This window comes from Lepidochelys olivacea, assembly GCF_965140295.1.
Source record: "Lepidochelys olivacea isolate rLepOli2 genome assembly, chromosome: 1".
In the NCBI taxonomy this organism is placed as follows: Eukaryota; Metazoa; Chordata; order Testudines; family Cheloniidae; genus Lepidochelys; species Lepidochelys olivacea.
The window spans coordinates 145590885-145610302 of NC_140411.1; the positions used below are offsets into that span (position 1 = coordinate 145590885).

Genomic DNA, 19418 nt, shown 5'->3' on the forward strand with positions numbered 1-19418 from the left:
GAAGATATAGTTTGTAGGGGCATATTTGGACTCATTGATAGCCATAGTGTACCTTCCCTTAGACAGATTCATAACCCCGTCAGATCTGGCACAGAAAGTTCAGAGGAGCCCTTCTTCTTAGCATATGCACAACATGCCTCAGGAATCACAATAAGGAGCTGTGTTCAGCTTTTGGGACACATGGCAGTTTTCTGACCAATCATGCAAGGTTATGTCTCTACTGCTTCCAGAGTTGGCTCAGAAAGATCTATTCCTTGGTCAGATACCTTGGACAGAAGGTGACAGTTCCTCTACAAGAGAGGAACTCCTTAGACTGGTGGAAGGATTAACTCAATGTCGGTGCAAACATTCCTTTTTGTTGCCCATCAGTGACTTTAACAACAGAGACGCATCACTGTTGGGATGAAGAAATATCTTCACAACTAGGGAAGATGGACAACTCAAGAAACCAATCTTCACACCAATCTGTTGGAGCTCAGGTTTGTCAGGAACACTTGCTTTCATTTCCTGCCCCTGATAAGGGGCAAATCAATCAGTATCATGACAGACAACATATCCTGCCTGTTCTATATCAATAAGCAGGGAGGAGCAAGATCCCCCTTCCTGTGTGCTGAAGCCGTGAAACTGGAATTGGTGCATGGCTCGTCAGATCCAAATTTCAGTAGTCTACCTCCCAGGTATTCCGCACATCACAGCTGATGTTCTCAGCAGACACTTGTCAGAGGATTACAAATGGGAGCTAGACACCCACGTTCTCCACAGCATAGTCCAAAGATGGGGACTGCTAGAAGTGATCTCTTTGCCATCTCCAGGAACAGGAAGTATCCTGTTTTCTGATCAAGAGGGGTCTGGGCCACTATGCTTTCTTCTATCTTGGAAGAAGGGTGTGTTCTATGCATTTCCTCCAATGCCACTGATACTAAGGGTAATGAACAAGATCAGACAAGACAAAGTCAGAGTTATCCTTATAGTGTTGACCTTGCTGAGACCAGCTTGGTACTCTTACTTGCTTCACCTGTGTGTCCAGCTGCCGTTCATGTTCCTGACCATTCCTCATCTCCTTTCACAGGATGAGAGTTGTGTGCTTCATCCTAACATAGTGGCTATCTGCCTTGGGGCATGGTTCCTCAATGGTTTACGGGGTTAGAATCCTGCTCTATGGAAGTACAACAGGTGTTATTGAATAGTAGAGTACTTTCTACCACAGTACTTGCCCTCACCCCGTTTGGTTTTGGCATACATTAGCTTATGCATGTGAAAAATACACTTTTTTTTCATAGTGTTCACATGACCTGTGAGTGGTATTCTACAGGTTTAATGCATGCTGCATTTCCCTGAAGAACAGTTTTTTCTTGGAACTCAAGATATTTCTCTACCCTCCCAGCAGCCCCATTTTCAACCTGCATTTTAGCCTCTCGTTTCAACATGTTTCAGCCTCCGTTTTTACTTTTTTCTCTTTTAAGAACGGCTCATTGTGCCCTCTGGAACTCCAGATTGGTACTCTTGACTAGAAGGATTGCAGAGAGTTTCTTAAGGTGCTCAGCCCTTTTGGGTTGATCACATTGTCTCTGTTGTGCTACTTATCTGTGCATTGGTGCCTGACAGTTTCTTCTCCATCAACCCACTTTTATTCCTGTCTATGTAGAACTTAGCATAAACTTCTTAGCAAAATAAATCGTCTTGCTCTCTTAATTCCTCATTCCATTCTTCCACTTAGTGTTTTGTCTGTTCATTGACGATGCACCACTGATTATTTTAGTACATTCATGTAAGGATATGATTTGGTATCTGCATGTTACAATAGATTAACCGAGTACAAGTCCAGAAGGGACCCTTCTGATCATCTAATCTGACTTCCTGTGTAACACAGGCCATGAATTACTTCCTGTTTGAACATGAGTGTATCTTTTTAGGAAAAAAATCCAATCTGATTTAAATATTTTCAGTGATGGAGAATCCACCACAACCATTAGGAAGCTGCTCTAACGATTGCTGTAATGTGATAATGCTGATTTAATATAAGGGTGATCCCAAAATGTTTGCCCTTTGCATACTTTTAACTGGGCTGATGGTAACAGTATATTTTCATTGTGCATTTCTCAATTGACAGATGGGACTGTTTACTCTGTCCTACTATTACTGTTTTGCGCACACACAAGCTGTAATAATACAAGCTTGATTTATGTTCTTGAATTTACTAGCTAATGCCAGCAACAAACGTGTAACCTGTTTCTTCGGATTTCTTTAATTTGTATTGGATATGTAATAATATAGCTGAAGGAAGGAATCCACTGTACCCTTTTTTAAAAACCTAGTTTTCATGCTGAAATGTCTAACCCCAACTCCAACCCACCTATGACTGATTTTTTTCTCTTGGTTTGTTTTGTGTATGTCCCCTGTCTTAGGATGGGTCAAATCTGAGTGCCAGCCAGAGAGCATATGCTCCAGAACAGCTGCAAAAACAAGAAAATCTTACTGTTGATACTCAGTACTATCTGTCACAACAGATTCACCCAGTAGTGGCTCGAATCTGTGAGCCCATAGATGGAATTGACTCTGTTCTCATTGCAACATGGTTAGGTAAGTATCTAAAACTCACTTTATCCAGAGAGCATCAAGGGGCGGAGTGAGTGTAATTAATGCACATCATTTCTTAGCAGAAGCACAGTAGGGAATATGTTCTTCAGGTCAGTCTGTGTTGGGGAGAGAATAGTTAGGGAATGTCTACACTGCCGCTAGAAATGAACCTCCAAGCCTGGGTAGACAGACTCATGCTAGCTCGCTAAAAATATCAGCGTGGGCATTGCTACACGCATGGCAGCTTCGGCTAGCCGCCCAAACGCAAACCTAGGGGTTTGGGCAGGCTTGGACTTGGGCAGCTAAACAAAAATGCTGCCTCTGCTGCAGCTGCAGCGTGTGGTTGGCTCTGCTTGAGTGAGCAGGAGGCTGCCGACCCAGGCTGGGAGGCATGGCTTTCCGCTGCCGTGTGGTCACGCTCTTCTACTTCGTAGGACCTGGGTAGCTCAGCAGTGTGGATTTAGTTGTATGCTTAGTCACATGAGTAGTCCTATTGACTTGAGTGGAGTTACTCATGTGAGTAAGTGCTCATCTGTAATGAGTGAGGGTTGTAAAATCTAACTCTGTCTGGCACCCTTTAGTTTTTATCCATGGCAGCCCTGTTGTTTCTTCACAAGCTTTTCTTAAGTTGCTAAAACATACTGTGCAGTTACAGGCTCTGTGCTCTTTAGTATCTGTCCAGGGAGAAAAAACCTTGCAGCTCTGTTAATATTTTTAATCTCTAATGGCAAGGTAAATCTTTCCAGAAATATGGCAATAAAGACCTTTTCCCTAGGATATAGCAGGCAGGCAGCTCTAATAATCCACAGTAATGGATCCTTCCTTCCTTGTGTGTCAGGCATGTAGAAAAATCAAGAGACACGATTACTGCTGCAGGTGCACACAGATTCACCCATTTTCACTCAGCCCGAGAGAGGTGCGGGTGCCTGAGCTTTTCTTAAGAAAACTGTTTTGCTTTAGGAGATGTCAGAAAAAACAGTAAAACTTTTCCTAACCCACACAGCTTATTTCACACAACAGTGATCCTCCACAGGCTTCCTATCCAGAGGAAAAGTTCAGTGTTTAGTAAGTTACTTGTAAATCTTCTCCAACAAAGGGTTTATTTTCTAACTCTTTTATAGAAAATATGACATGACTATTCATATACATCATTTTTCATTTTGTTTCCTCCCCAAAAGTAATTAATTGGCCGAGCTGATGGAGGTCTGACATTCAACTTGACAGCATTTCTTTGTCTGTCTGTCATTGCATATGTAATGGGATAACTTTGGAACACTGCATCCAATCAATAGAGCCCTGCAAATCCTGGGCCCTGCGGCTCTCCGCTTTATATCTGTGGGCCATGTTTGTGGATCGCAGATCAGATGGCTCTACCAATCTATTCTAAAATATGAGGGAGTATTCTAGGCATCAGTGGCCATAACCTTATTGATTAGAGAAAATTGGAAAATGGGAGACGCACGAAGCCCCTGCCAGCTGTTTAGCACAGCCACAGCCTCGAGCACCTCTGCAGTTGTCTAGATCAAACTGGTTGATGGCCCCATTAGCACTTTCCAGCATAGCAATGGTCCTATCTCATCTCTGCCCATCCTTCCAATAGAGTTTTACATGTTGACACCCTGAATGATTTATCTCCCAGACAGAAAGAAGAATAATGTTGGAGGAGTGGGGTGGAGGAAGAATGGGGGGAGAAAGGAATGGGAGCATGCACACAGCCCCTGGCATGGAGAGAGGGAAGCATGGAGCACAAAGAACCCCTCGTGAAGGGAAGATTGGGGAGTCCTGGTATGGGGGAAAGAGGAAGGAGAGCTATGGAGAGCCCCTATCATGGGGAAGGAATGTGGGAAAGGAGGGGTGGGGGGAAGACAGAGCCCCCCCCTGCATGGGGAAGGGCATGATGAAGGTTTTCTTAGTCCCTGCCATGGGTGGAGAATGTACAACCCTTCTATTGGGGACCCCTGCTGAGGGTTTTGAACATTAAGGGATGCACTGAAACCTTGCTTAGAGGAGACTGGGGATGCTGGTGTGGGGGGAAGGGGAATGGAAAGGGGCACAGAACCCCAGGTCAGGAGGTTGGGGGTACCTGATACGGGGCGATAGAGGGCACACAGAGCCTTTGCTGTGGGAAATAAGGGGGACATTAGGGGCATGGCAGTGCACAGAGGGCTATTTATGAGGAGAGGGAAATGGGGGACCTGGTATGGGAGGAGAGGGAAATGGGAGCACACAGAACCCCTCTCGGGGAAGACTGGGAGGAGTTTCAGGAAGTCCCTGAAAAAGGGGGATGGGAGGATGGCACACAAGGAGCTTGTGGGCAGGAATGGGAGGGATGCAAGGACCACTTGATGTGTGCAATAAGCTTGGCCTACGTAAGCTGTGAAGCATGCAGTGCTCAAGAAAATAGTTATGAGCTCCCTAATGAGAGAGAGAGAGATCTTGAGCTCCCTTACCAGGATCAGTTCCCTCACTGAAGGGTGCTCTAAAATATCATATGCTCCCTTGGAAGAGGAAGCTTCTTTATCAGATTGGGAAAAAAGATGAAAGCAGCATTAAAATAGATGTTTTATGCAGGGATCTATGGCTTGGAGGAAGTTGGAACTCTTAATGTTTTGCTAAGAGATATTGACAAGGCTCTGTCCTCCCACAATAGAATGTTAAAAAGATTAAAAGGAAAAAAATTGGATTTTGCCATTTTAACTATTAACTTTCAAGCTGGTGCTATAGAATCATAGAATCGTAGGACTGGAAGAAACCTCAGTAGGTCATCTAGTGCAGTCCTGCCTTGATTGCAGGGGACTGAAGTATTATCTAGACCATCCCTGACAGGTATCCAACCTGCTCTTAAAAATCCCCGATGATGGAAATTCCACAACCTCCCTAGGCAACTTATTCCAGTGCTTAACTACCCTTACAGTTAGGAAGTTTTTTCTGATGTCCAACCTAAACTGCCCTTGCTGCAATTTAAGCCCATTGCTTCTTGTCCTATCCCCAGACATTAAGGAGAACAACTTTTCTCCCTCCTCCTTGTGACAACGTTTTATATACTTGAAAACTGTTATCCTGTCCCCTGTCTTCTGTTCTCCAAATAAACAAACCCAATTTTTTCAGTCTTCCCTCATAGTTCATGTCTTCTACACCTTTAATCATTTTTGTTGCTCTTCTCTGGACTCTCTTTAATTTGTCCATGTCCTTCTTGAAATGTGGCGCCCAGAACTGGACACAATAGTCCAGTTGATGTCTAATCATCGTGGAGTAGAGCGGAAGAATTACTTCTCGTGTATTGCTTACAACACTCCCTTTAATACATCCCAGAACAATGTTTGGGTTTTTTTGCAACAGTGTTACACTGTTGACTCATATTTAGCTTATGATCCACTGTGACCCCCATATCTCTTTCTTCAGTACTCCTTCCTAGGCAGTCATTTCCTGTTTTTTATGTGTACAACTGACTGTTCCTTCCTAAGTGGAGTACTTCACATTTTTCCTTATTGAATTTCATCCTGTTTGCTTCAGACCATTTCTCTAGTTTGTCCAGATCATTTTGAATTTTAATCCTGTCCTCCAAAGCTCTTGCACCCTTCCCAAGCCCATCGTCCACAAACTTTATAAGTGTACTCTATATGCCATTATTTAAATCATTGATGAAGATTCTTCACACAACGCAGTCAACCTGTGGAACTCTTTGCCAGAGGATGTTGTGAAGTCCAAGACTATAACAGGGTTAAAAAACTAGATAAATTCATGGAGGATAGGTCCATCAATGGCTATTAGCCAGGATTGGCAGAGGTTGTGTCCCTAGCCTCTGTTCACCAGAAACTGGGAATGCGTGACAGGAGATGGATCACTTGATGATTTACTTGTTCTGTTTATTCCCTCTGGGGCACCTGGAATTGGCCACCATTGGAAGAAGGGATAATGGGCTAGATGGACCTTTGGTCTGACCCAGTATGGCCGTTCTCATGTTCTTATATTGAACAGGATCAGACTCAGAACTGATCCCTATAGGATTCCACTTGAAATGCCCTTCCAGCTTGACTACGAACCACTGATGATTACTTTCTGGGAATGGTTTTCCAACCAGTTATGTACCCACCTTATGGTAGTTGCATCTAGGTTGTATTTCCTTAGTTTGTTTATGAGAAGGTCATGCAAGACAGTATCAAAAGCCTTACTAAAGTCAAGATATACCACATCTACTGCTTCACTCTTATCCACAAGACTTGTTACCCTGTGAAAGAGAACTGTTTGGTTGGTTTGACATTATTTGTTCTTGACAAGTCCATGCTGACTGTTAGTTATCACCTTATTATCTTCTAGGTGTTTGAAGTTAAGTTAACTGGTCTGTAATTCCTGGGTTGTCCTTATTTCTCTTTTTATAGATTGGCACTATGTTTTTCCCTTTTCTCATCCCCTGGAATGTTTCCCATCTTCCATGACTTTTCAAAGATAATCGCTAATAAATCACTAATGGTTATGTCTGTGTCCAGTGGAGTGCTAACTTGCAAGAATGCCAACTTTGCATATGAGTTTCAGAACAATCAAAAGTCAGACCCTACAGTTCAGAGGCAGTGGACATTTTGGTAATGGCCTAGATAGAGCAGTTGAAGATTTAATCTTGTATAATCCTGAGGCAAAGAAAGATAAAAAGATTCCCGAGTTATATCTATTTGTTTTCAAAAGCCAAAAAAATTCTTCAGAAGATTATGCTAGCCTAATAGATATAGGACCAGGTTTTCAAAAGTGTTCAGGACCCACAATTGGGGTTCTAAAGAGCTTAGTTTCCATTTAGGCACTCCTAAATGTAATGGCTAGATTTTAAAAACTGTACAACTCTCAGTAGAGTCTATTGTTTTCAAATGCATAAACTGCATTTTGCAGCACAATTCAAGATGGAAATTTTTTGGTATATAATATTTCTACAGCAGAGATTTTTTTTTAAGCATCTGTAGCCCTGCCAGACTGATCGTCCATATACCTATTGCAGCATCTTGTAGGATTAACAACCAAATGGGTTCAGTTTGATATCTCCATGCCCCTAAAGTTTCCTTATTTTGGCAGCATTTTATCAGGTATTTTCTCAAGCATGTAAACTGTATTGGGTGGTAGAAGCCAGGTCTTTTTTCCAGAGACCCACATTAAAAGCAAAAATATTATTCTCACGTAGTTGATCAGAGTTCTGTCATAAATCTTTGAGTGATCTAGAATCATTCCAGGTTCGAATTAGTTATTCTGGGATCTTTCTGCAATACTGGGGGTGGCCTACATACATTTGTCTCTGAATGCATCAGAAATTTTATTTTTATAGTGGCTAGAATGTCTTATTCAGCCTCATCAGGTAGCTAAACAAATCATTTGACTCTTTAATGGGTTCTTGTTTTTACTTAGGCAATGTCTACACCAGGCAACTGTGTTGCTGTAGTTAGACGCTTATTACAGTGACAGAAGCTGTAAGTAAATCCACCTCTCTGAGAGGCGGTAACTAGGTTCATGAAACAATTTGTCTGTTGACCTAGTAATGTCTACCCTGGAGCTTAGGTTGGCTTAACTACATCAGAGGGTGTGAAATTTTTCACAGCACAGAGCAATGTAGCTAAACTGACCTAAATTTGTAGTATAGAACATGTCTTAGTCTCTGTTACACAGGAAATCCTGGCTTTCTCTCTCCTTGCAGTGGGTCCAAGAACATTTCTTTCTTTCTGAAGAAACCCTCCGTTCTGGATAATTTTAGGAAAATATTGTGTCTGATGGATTAAACTTTGCTTATCTTTTCAAATAGTTGGATATGAATTGAGCCACTGTAGTGAGAAATGTCATGTGAACCAGATGTCTTTGCAGAGCAAGCGATCAAAGAGTGTGAAACATCTTCAGATCTCCTATTTAACAGAATTGGGTCACTCTCCATTTAGCGAATGCTGCAGTGATGGCTCACCTTACTAGTCATGGCAGATGAAGTGTAGCCCTGCTCAGGGAAACATTGCTTACTTGGAAAGAGCAGAAAAGATTTTCTGTGACGATAAAGCACTCCACATACTATGCTGGTGATTTCAGCCTCAGAGCAGACTAGTTCAGCCACTCTATTTTAAATGCTGGAGAATAGAACTTCAGTCCACAAGTATTACACCAGATTTGCAGAATGTAGATAACTCTAAATAACAGATTTATTTGCTTATAAATTCCATCTGTAAATTCTCTATCTTTGGACTTGCGGTGGGGAGAAGAGGAATCTGACTAGTGTTAGGGATGTATAGATTTACTGTTCCTGAAAATCACAGCAAACTCTACATGTTCCTTCCTTTTTCCTTTCATTATTACAAAGGTCCTGAGAAAATATGAGTGACCAAATGAAACTGATTCCCACAGCCCCAGTGTGGCTCTGAATAAATTGGTTTACAGACCTGACCCTATTGTCCACAACCCAGTTCCATTAGATCCTCACAGAAGCAGCCTATTGTGTCTCTTGCACCCATCTCAGCAGCCTGTCCAAAAGGGTTATGATTTGTGGTACCTTGATTCTGAAGTGCCATGCAATGTCAATATCCTTCCTGAGTGATAAATTGCTGGAGAACATTCTCCAGAAGACAATGAGTTTCTCCTTTTTGGTGTGAACTATCTAACTTATTTAACTTTCTCCAATGCAACCTAGAGCAAGATCTGTCTCGGGTACCATTTTCAAAAGGTCAACATTCTCAAATTTACTTCTGTTCTAGGCTCTACTGCTTTTTTCTCTCTCTCATCCCTTAGTAAGGTGTTTTCTAAAAGCAGCCAAGCAACTGAGACACACATTCTGTGGCGTTCACTCCTCCTTTGAAGACTGTGCGAATTACTGAAGCTGTTTGCTACATAAAAGGGAATTTCCCCATATCTGTATAATTGATTTCCATGAGAAATTCCAGTGGTCCATAGGCCTGTGCCGATACTGGTGTTCTTTATTTGACATGCAAGCAGTTTTGCAACATGTTAATTTTAGGAAAGTTACTCTTCTAGTTCCTGTTTAGTTTAGTCATGGTGACTACTTTTTTCAGGAGATGCTTTTTCTTCTGGTAATCTCTGCCTGTCTTCTTTGTTCTGAGGAGAACCCATTTGTATGGACTACCAAATGTAATTTTATAGGTTGGATAAAGTTCAAAAGATGTTGTATAGGGAATTAACAAAGCAAGCTGCCTTTTAAATTATTTATTTTACAGCTCTCCAAATTGTGCTACTCTCTTCACTATACATTTAAATTGAACGTGTTCGTGCCCCCAGAGAATTAAGTCTATTTTGTCATATTATACAATGAAGGGAAACCAGATCTGTGGGTTTGAATAGGAGGGAGAGGAAAGACAAAGCAATATGATTATATTTCCTAACCACCACATCCATGAATTGATCAGTTTTAGTTTTAATAAATCTTGGTTATTCAAGATTTATTTAGAAAAAAATAACAAAACTGCTCAGCTGTGCTATTCACATACTTTGCTGAGCAATCTTGTATTCCACAATTTCTTAACTGAGGAAATCGGTTAAAGTGTGTGAGTTAGCCCCTTATTTAAATCTCTGGGTGCTGGGAATTTGGTATCAACTGTATAATTCCCTTGGGAGTTATTGACTGTCAGAATTTGTTCACAAGGTGCAGGCCTTCACTTGAAGGGTGATTTAGGGGAGATCATGAGGGTTCTTTTTTGGAGAGCTAGCATGTGGTCTCTTTGGTTTTTTTAACTACAAACATGTACTTAGTGTGTGATAAGTACATTTAAAAAAAAAACCAGAGAAAGTAAAGCATTATTGTTTGAGAATAGTCCTGCTCTGGCATGGGAATGGACTGGGTGACTGAATTGATGTGTTCTATCTCTAGATGCTATTTCTATAAACCTTTGTTTATAGTAGTAATACTTACATTTTCATTTTTTTCTTTCCCAGATCAAATTTTAATCACTCCAGTGTATTGGTTATATAGAGGTCTTCCTTTTAGAATGTCTATTCAGTCAAACAAATTATTTAAATTAGAAGTATGTTAAGATCCCTATTATCTAAATTTAGGTAACATTGGTAAGGTTATTTGGGCATTTGTATAATGGAGCGTTACTGGCAAAGAAGTCTCCAGTTAGGGGAATTCTTTGCAGTGCATGATATTGAGGGTTTAGATAATCAGAATCTTTCCGTATTTTCAGTATGTATGGAGTTGGGTGCTGAAGTACGTTTCCACTTATGTGACGTGATTCTAAAAGAAATTCACACCCTTAGTCTCTAGGTGGCAGCACCAGATACTATTTTTCTTTTGTTTCACAAAACCTCTAATAAGCAAAGGTATAAATATATAAACTTTTCTGTTTGCATAGCTTCCAAAAAAAGGCTGATTTTTTTTAAGACTAATCTCAATTTTTTTAAAGATAATATTAATTTTAGGTCATCTACAGAAATCAGTAAATACCCTATCTCTTGTAGTTGCTCTAAAAACTGACACTTCTTATGACTTCTGCTTTGTTTATGCTCACCACTATAGTCTTTGGAGGAAAAAGCTGCAACTCCTGCTCCCCTGCCACCCCCCAAAAAAAGTCACTTGCAAAAGTTTTAACTTCAAATTATTTTAGTAACCAAACCAAAATAGTATTAACGTTGGTCATTCATTTAGTATTTTAAAACAACAGTTAAAACTTCAATGGCAACGTACAGATCTTTCTTTTCTTGTATATTTCTGTCATACAAAGGTAAATCTCTTTGGTTTATCTTCACCATTACTTACTTTCTGAAGGATTTTTTTTTTTTTTTTTAAACCATGAATGCATCCTCTCTATTTTTTAAGGCTGACCTATAAGCCAGAGCCTTTAGTGATAGTAAAGTGTTCAGTATGAAACTAAACCTGAAATAATTAGCAAGCCTATATGATTTTGTCAATGTCATGGAAAGATAAGAGTCAAAAGCAGACGTTTATTGCTGACAACTCTTGTGGCCTTCTTTTTAAAAAATGTATTACAAAGGGAAGAGGAGCAGTTTTTCCATTCTTTAAATATTCCATGCTGTGATTTTGTTTACCAAAATAGGGCATTCTGCCTTGCTGTGGAGGATGCAACTTGGTATTCTGAAATGGATTAAGTAACCAAGAAACAATCCATGAAAGGAAATAGTAGATAATATAGGACCCAATTCAGCAAGAAAATCAATTAATATAGGCATGCTTTTTAAGCACCTGATGAGTCCCATTGATTTCAGTGAGACTATTCACATGGGTTAAGTAAGGTATACTTTGCTGAATCATCACCATGATTCTTCTGTTTTCCCCAATCAAAATAGCTAGTCAAATGATAAAAAATAAGTGTTTCTAATTTTTTTGAAAAGTAGATTACCTATTTGTTTGACCATGTGTCTTTTCTACCTACCCCGTCCCACCATTTTTGACAACCTGAACATTGGAAAATCACAGTTTTACTAAAGTCTGTGGTCTTCCTCAGAAAGGGCAAAGTATGATATCCCTTCCTTAATTTTTATTTAGTGAAAGGGATTATCTTAATGTAGTGGAATATTCTGAGAAAGAATTAAAGATACATTCGTAGTTGGAATTTACTGCTATTTCTATATTAAAGTAGCCATCACTACCTTTTACTCCATGTCTACACTTTCAGCAAAGAGAGAGTGTTCATATTGTACATATGTCCTTGCACTCATTATTGTCTTAGACAGATAGCCCACCTTTTTTTTTCCTTCTGAGAATCTGACATATAAAGAAAATGTTGAGGAGGAGGAGAGAAATTTTAAATAAAACTTTTATCTACCACTTGTCTTGCAGAACATTTGTCTTTTTCAAAGAGTACAGATGAGCTTATTTAAAAAAAAAATGCTCTCTCTCTTAAGGGACCCTGTGTACCATGAAGTGTGTGACAGTTGCTAATAGAAATGTTCTCTTTAATTTCTATTTAATGACCTGTAAAAATCAAATTTGGTATGATGTTAGCCTTTATTCATGTTTGCCTTTTGTGGTTTTTTTTTTTTTTTTTTTTTTTTTTAAAAGAGGAAATTCTTAAAACGCTGATCTGGGATAAGTTTTTAATTGAAATTAAATAGGTTAAACTGGTATTTTGTTTGCAATACTCTTCTTTCTTTTGCTTAAATATGACCCATTTAGTATTTATAGAAAAATAATGTAATGATTAAAAAAATAGTTGTAGAATATTTTTATTTTGTGATAAATTTAAATGGTGTTATACATACAAGTTTAAATGAATTGAATGTTGTGCCCAAGGTGTGTTCTTTAGGTCTATGAATATTGTTTCTTTGCACTTGGTAAGACAAAGACTTCAATCTTATAAAGAAGAAGTGGAAAAGGATGAGCATCCAGCTCCAACTTCCCTAAAATTATTGCTGAATTGTCGTATTTCACACTTACTTAAATAATGAGATGACACATTTTACTTCCTTACTTCGCTTAATTTTCTTAAACTTTCAGTTTATTCTGAAAATGTTTCTTTCTAGAAATGTTTTATAAGACCTTTTTCTTTTATAATAAAGTAAGCCATTATTCCTGAACATTTTGTCATATGTCTGTATTAGAATATAAATTTTGATGGACATTTATTTAGATTGTGTTTACCTGGGTTAAAAATAAATTGCAGATCAAGTAACTAGTCCTTTTTTTTTTAAAGCGAGGGTTAAACACACTGCTAAAAACATGTCAAGAAATGTGAAATTGACCAGCTTTACTTTGACCCTCAGATAACTAGGAAAAATGAACTTGTGTTGTTTTTTTTCCTTGAGTCAATATTTTTAAGATCTTTTCATATATATATATTTGTTTAAATTCTTGGGTTCTGGAAACCAAAAATAAAACATTTTGTCTCCAACACTGCCTTTTTAAATGCTGCTCCTGAATTTTAACCACTGCATTAGATTGAAACCTACATGCTGTTAACCACTGAGCCAAAATGAAATCGACCACTGCATTGAAATCAGAGTTGGCAGTTGTATACGGACTTGAAGGAGTTGGTAATAGCAGTGCACCCGTGTTTCTTTAATGGGGTTTTTATTCTCTGTTTTCAGTTTTAATGGCCCCATTTTGATTTAAAGATGGTTTCTTAATAACGATGCACATTTTATTGAAATATTTTCAATGTAACTTAAAAAGAAAATAACAATAAAACCATCCGCTAGGAATGGTTTCCTCAGAAACAAAATGTTCTGTTGCATACTCCCATGATGGATAATGCAGTGTGCTTCTTTTATTTATAAAGCAATCTTGTATAAAAAGATAAGTGATTTATTCGTGTTACATGAACCTTATCTTAGGTTAAACATTGTGAAATGTATTTATATTTTTTAAAGCAATCTTCTCCTGAGGATAGGTTTTTTAACTTTCTGAATTTTCATTTTTGTGACCCATTTTGAATCTGTTGTACCAAATCTAAGGGAAAAAACTGACCTAGCTGAATTGCTTACTTTGGTCTTGGAATTTTTATTTCTCATTAATAGGACTGGATCCATCCCAATTCAAAGTCCATCACCATTACCATAAAGATGAGGAGAACGATGCCTTGCTTGGTGGCCCAGCTCAGCTCACTGATGAGGAGAAATATAGGGACTGTGAAAGATTCAAGTTTTCCTGTCCGAGATGTGGAACAGAGAACATTTATGACAATGTCTTTGATGGTTCGGTTAGTTTTTGGTCTTTTTGTTTCTATAGTTAGGTTTGGGGGGGGGGGGCTTCCTATAGAAAAAAGGGGCTTTTCAAACACGGTTCATTGGAATTTGGACCGGGGAAAGACACACTTTTGATTCTGTTATTGGTAACTTTGGATCAGAGATTATGATGTCAGTGCTGAATCCTATTCCATTCACACATTTCAGCATTGCACATTGTACTCTGGAAGCATTTGTCAGATTAATGAAGCCAAATGGTGTATCTGCTTTGGTTTACAAATAGAAGTTAGTGTAATTATTTTATATTTAATATTTATCTTAACTTTGCAACTTACAATTTTCTATTTAAATAAGCCTGCTTATAGCAGTAACATTTTCTTATCCTTAATCATATTAATTGGAACATAGTGTTTTTGAAAATCAGTGTTTTTCTTTTTACATCCCACTTCCCTTCTTGACAGAAAGGTACTTCTGCGCTATCTTTCTTGCTGTCTTTGTATATCAGACATAAAAAGTCATAGGGGATGCATTCCTGTCAAGAAGTGCTGCCAAAAAATGTATCTCTGACCTTGGCTCAGAACTTGAAAGAGGGCCAGATATTTAACTCTGTTGCGATGTTATGCATGGACTAGTCATTGGCAAATTAGCAGGCTGCAGAGTAATGAAAACCTTGAAAGTTAAAGCAAATATATCCTTTATCTAAATTAAAAGTAATTATTTTAAGTTAATTTGGACAAACAGCAGATGTTTCACATTTTTTGAATCAAAACAAAGCAGTCATTGGAAGCAAGCAAGAGGAAAAAACAGACACAGATCAGCAATGCTTTGTAAATCCTTGACTTTTGCTTCATTACAGCTGTAAATATGATAGTTAATTGCATGGAGGCTTGATGACTTGCAGATGGACTAACTGTAGAAGAGCTTATGTCAAGCTCTAAAATCTCTTACACCTGGAATTGCTTAGTGTTGTGGGTGAGGTTTTAGCCAGATCGGATCAGAAAAGCATGGATTTTAAATATTAATAGGAAAAAAATCCCTCACAAACTGTTATAATCTTATAACCATATAGGGTGTTCCTTTACAATGAAAATTTCACTAACTTAATTTTAGCTATTTACAATCAGTCTTTAGGATCTGAAAACTCAATTTCACATGCGTGAAGATATGCAAAACGTTCCAATTGACCATTTAATCAAATGTACAGTCTATAATTTTAGTGGATAAGATGGTATAAACCTTTATTGTTATTCTTTGTACTTTTAAAAATTATTAAATGAGCCTGAAACAAAAAAGATAGCTTAATGATGTACACTCTTGTAGCACATCTTCACATCTGATGCTTAATAAGAATGATTCCACGACTTCGATCAAATAGTCTTGAGAATATGTTGGTGTCCTTGATAAAAGTGATAAGCCTGTCTTTTTCAGGGGAATTGATTTTACTATAGATTTCACTAGTTTATTTTTATTCAACATCATTAGTTGAATGATAAAGTCTGAAGCAGGTGATTTGTTAAGTTTCCCAAATGACCTTTGTTTAAGAGAAGAGTGAGAAGACTGTACATCCTAGCGGAGAAGACTCTCTTTAGGGATGGAGAAGCCAATTGTCATGGGGTTGGAGGAAGGAAGACCTCTGCCGGGGATTAAATTGAAGAAGGGTTTTACAATATTTTGTCTCTTTATGCATTGCTAGCGTATGTTTGTGTGTATACTGTATATGCACTCTCGTGTGATAACTTTATAGTGGTTTTGTGATTGTATTCAACATTATTTTAATCTTCAGGGAAAGCTTATGGAACCCAGCTTGCAACAGTGCAGTAAGAAAGAATGTGATGAGTCCCCTTTCCACTGTGTGATTCAAATGAACAACAAACTACTCTTGGATATTAGACGTTACCTAAAAAGCTACTATAATGTAAGTATCCGAAAAGTATTCTTTACAGAGTTAAATTAATCATCAGTTCTCTACTGGGTACTCAGTTTTTCTTGGGGGTGACAAAGTATTCATTTGTGCAGTACTGGTTACTGTGCTTTATAATAGCTGAAAAAACCTTTTTTTCCCCCATAATGAATATGATTTTTATTTTCATTAAAATAGATTGATGGATGTTAAATCCTAATTTAAAATACTTCTTATTTCTAAAAGAAATGTTAACATTCCCTAGTCTAATGGATATGATCATAGAATCCTAGAATATGAGGGTTGGAAGGGACCTCAGGAGGTCATCTAGTCCAACCCCCTGCTCAAATCAGGACCAATCCCTAACTAAGTCATCCCAGCCCGGGCTTTGTCAAGCCTGACCTTAAAAACCTCTAAGGAAGGAGATTCCACCACCTCCCTAGGTAACGCATTCCAGTGTTAGATGATAGATAAGAACATTTTAAATTTTTGCTTATAAGTTAATTGGCCATGTTACAGATAGAGTAGATCTTTGTATGTTAAGTTCCTTTTTTGAAGAAAAGGTGACTCTACCGAATTGAGAAAAATCTACGAAGGTAGGGATTTGAACATGCAAATACCAACTTTTCTTTTACACTAAATCTGGTTCAAGATGCATTATTTAATAAACAGCCCATTAATTTGAGAAAACAGGCCTTGTCCACGAATAATGTTCTGAAGGGTGATGGAGAATAACTTCTTACTAGCTCTGTGGGTTATGAAGGTTTCTTCCTGGCTTGCAAGATTTTTAGAACCACTTTGATACAATTTTTTTTAAATCAAATATGTTGAAACCAGACACAAGCATAAAGGTTTTGGCATTCTTGGCATTATACGGCCTCTTCCAAGCAGGATGAAGAGGGTTGTTTAATAGCAAAATGTTACTGCTTGTTCTTGATATATCCATATGTGGTTCAAAAATGTAAATAAAAGATATCCTATGTATTACAGTGCTCCATGATTCTTATAAACTGGACACAACCACTTCTTGGGTATCAAAGTATTCAGGTGTCATGGGACTAATTTAGTCACTTTTATAGTGTACAGACAAACTTAAGTATGACTCTATATTTACAATGAAAATGTGTATCTACTGAAATGAGTTCATTTTCTTTTTTTGGTTGCAACATAAATCATAACTAGATCCTGGGGCAGGTTTATGGTGAGATGGGTTGGGAATGTTTCTGTGAAATGGTAAAGGATATTTGTGATTTATAGTAGTCACTGTGAGAACTTCAGATGCTCAGCACTTCTGAAAATAAGGCCTTAGGTGTCTAAAGCTGAATAACCAAAATTAGACTCTGTTTTCGAAAATTTAGTCTTTTGAATGGCTTACCAAATTGATGGTTCCTTTGGCTGAAAATTACAAAAGATTTGCAGGGAAGTACAGTAGTAATAATTTGTTCTAATGGCTCCAGTTTATGTTTATGTTCTAATAGCTCTCACTTGTGTTTTGATTTTTTCTCTGTATTAGTTCTTAACACATTATTAAGTAAATGTTTCCATACTTATCACATTGCCAGTGGAAAAAATTTATCTCAATTCCTTTAAGAAATTCTTTTGAAAAAAGGTGTCTTCCTTTATATTTATTTGTAGTATTCGACGGCCCTATTTTCATAGAGCCAAACAGTTCTTTACCATGTTTAAAGTTAGTCACTTCATTAGAAGTGCGAATATGAGAGTTGACGGCATTGGCAGATGGTTTGAATAGGCAACACCACACCGAACGTAAGGGTTTGAGACCTCATATTTATAGATATGCTATTCATTTAACCTTAGCCTAGCAGAAGCTTCCTTTCAAAGTTCATCTGTTTCCAAAATGGACATTCAAATAACATAATTATTGTAACGTAGTGAAATTTGTTTTATTAAGGCAATATATCAAAGCATGTAGCTTTAGGATAAAAGTTGCTTATCTGCTAAACTTTTCTAGATTTGATGCATTTAAATTATTATAATTATTTAACAAGTGCTAAGCACATTTCTAGCACTTAATGTGCAAGAAAATGTTACATGCACAGAATGTACAATACTGAGCACATTGAAAGAGACAAATTATGATCAAGTTAAGGGGAAAGAGTTAGTATATTGCACTATGCTCTCTGTCCATATCAGTAAAGTTTTGCTGTAGGTTTGTTCCACATCATTATGAAATCAAGTTATAAATCAAAATGCAAAGTGCCATTGTTTGAATGCTGCCAAACGATTAGAAAGGTTCATTACATTCTAATTTTTTATATATCCTTTTCCATGGTCCATAGAAATTGTGATTGAATATAACTAATGAGCTCCTTCATGTGGAAGTTATAGAAGTGTAACAGGGAGTTCCCTGAACTTTGATACATTTTAATAGGAATGAATTGAGCTTTAGACCAGTTGATCAAATTATTTGTACAGCATTTTGAAGGTAAAAAAGCTGTATAAATGCCAAGTATCATTATTAGTCTCCAGAAGATTGAGATTACTGTGCTGCCAGATCTTATTTCCAAATAGAATAGTATTTTTAGTTTGTAAAAAGGAGATTTCTTTGAGTTGGACAGGAAACCTTTATTGTATCTCAGTAACAGTTAGAGAGGCAGGTGCTCTGTGAGCTTCATATCTCTTTTATCCAGTACTTCTAATAGCTGTGTAACAGTTGGAGTTGAACATTTTCAAATGGGATGTTTGGGATAAGTGAAATATATAATCTTATAAACTATAATGACATACATTCTGAGTAAAACTTTGGATGAAACTTTGAGACTTGGGTGTAGCGGATCGTTGTTGGAATGGCTGCACCCTTCAGTTATGGAGGAAGTTGTACGTAAAACAGAAATATATCTATATAAAAATTTAGTATTTTGTTTTAACCTTGAAAATATAGTAAACTACATTTTATGAAGGTAACAGTGCCTAGATTCTGATGATTTCTTAACGCCTGTTCCAAAGCCCATTGGAAACAATGGGAGTCTTTCCATTGAGTTCAATGGGCTTTGAATCAGGCCCTTAAGGATTTCAGACCACTCCTCCCTCATTCCTTATTCTGTTTAAGTGGCTTAAAAAGTCCAGCCTTGTAAATTTATCATGAAAATTTACCAGGTTAGGTACAAAATCTGTTTGTCATGGTGCTGATAAAAATAAAAACAAAAAACAAATAATTACACCATGGAAGTGGGCAAGTAGAACTGTGCAAGGCTGCTATAATTCCTACTATTTTAACACATGCATTCACCTTTTTGTAAAATACATTTCTTTGTTGCTAAAACCAGCCAGTTTCCATTTGAACACTGAAATATTGTTTAGCTACCACAAACCG

At 37.7% G+C, this 19418-nt stretch overlaps 1 protein-coding gene across 5 annotated transcripts in view; it reads left to right on the forward strand.

The window, feature by feature from the left end:
- POLA1 (DNA polymerase alpha 1, catalytic subunit) overlaps positions 1 to 19418 on the forward strand; it is a 353938-nt gene that overhangs the window by 171840 nt on the left and 162680 nt on the right. For all 5 annotated transcript variants that reach the window (XM_084617606.1, XM_084617605.1, XM_084617603.1 and 2 more), the window contains exons 32-34: positions 2406 to 2580; positions 14017 to 14198; positions 15968 to 16099. In XM_084617606.1, the coding sequence (XP_084473732.1) occupies positions 2406 to 2580; positions 14017 to 14198; positions 15968 to 16099 (489 nt within the window). The remainder of the gene's footprint in view (positions 1 to 2405; positions 2581 to 14016; positions 14199 to 15967; positions 16100 to 19418) is intronic.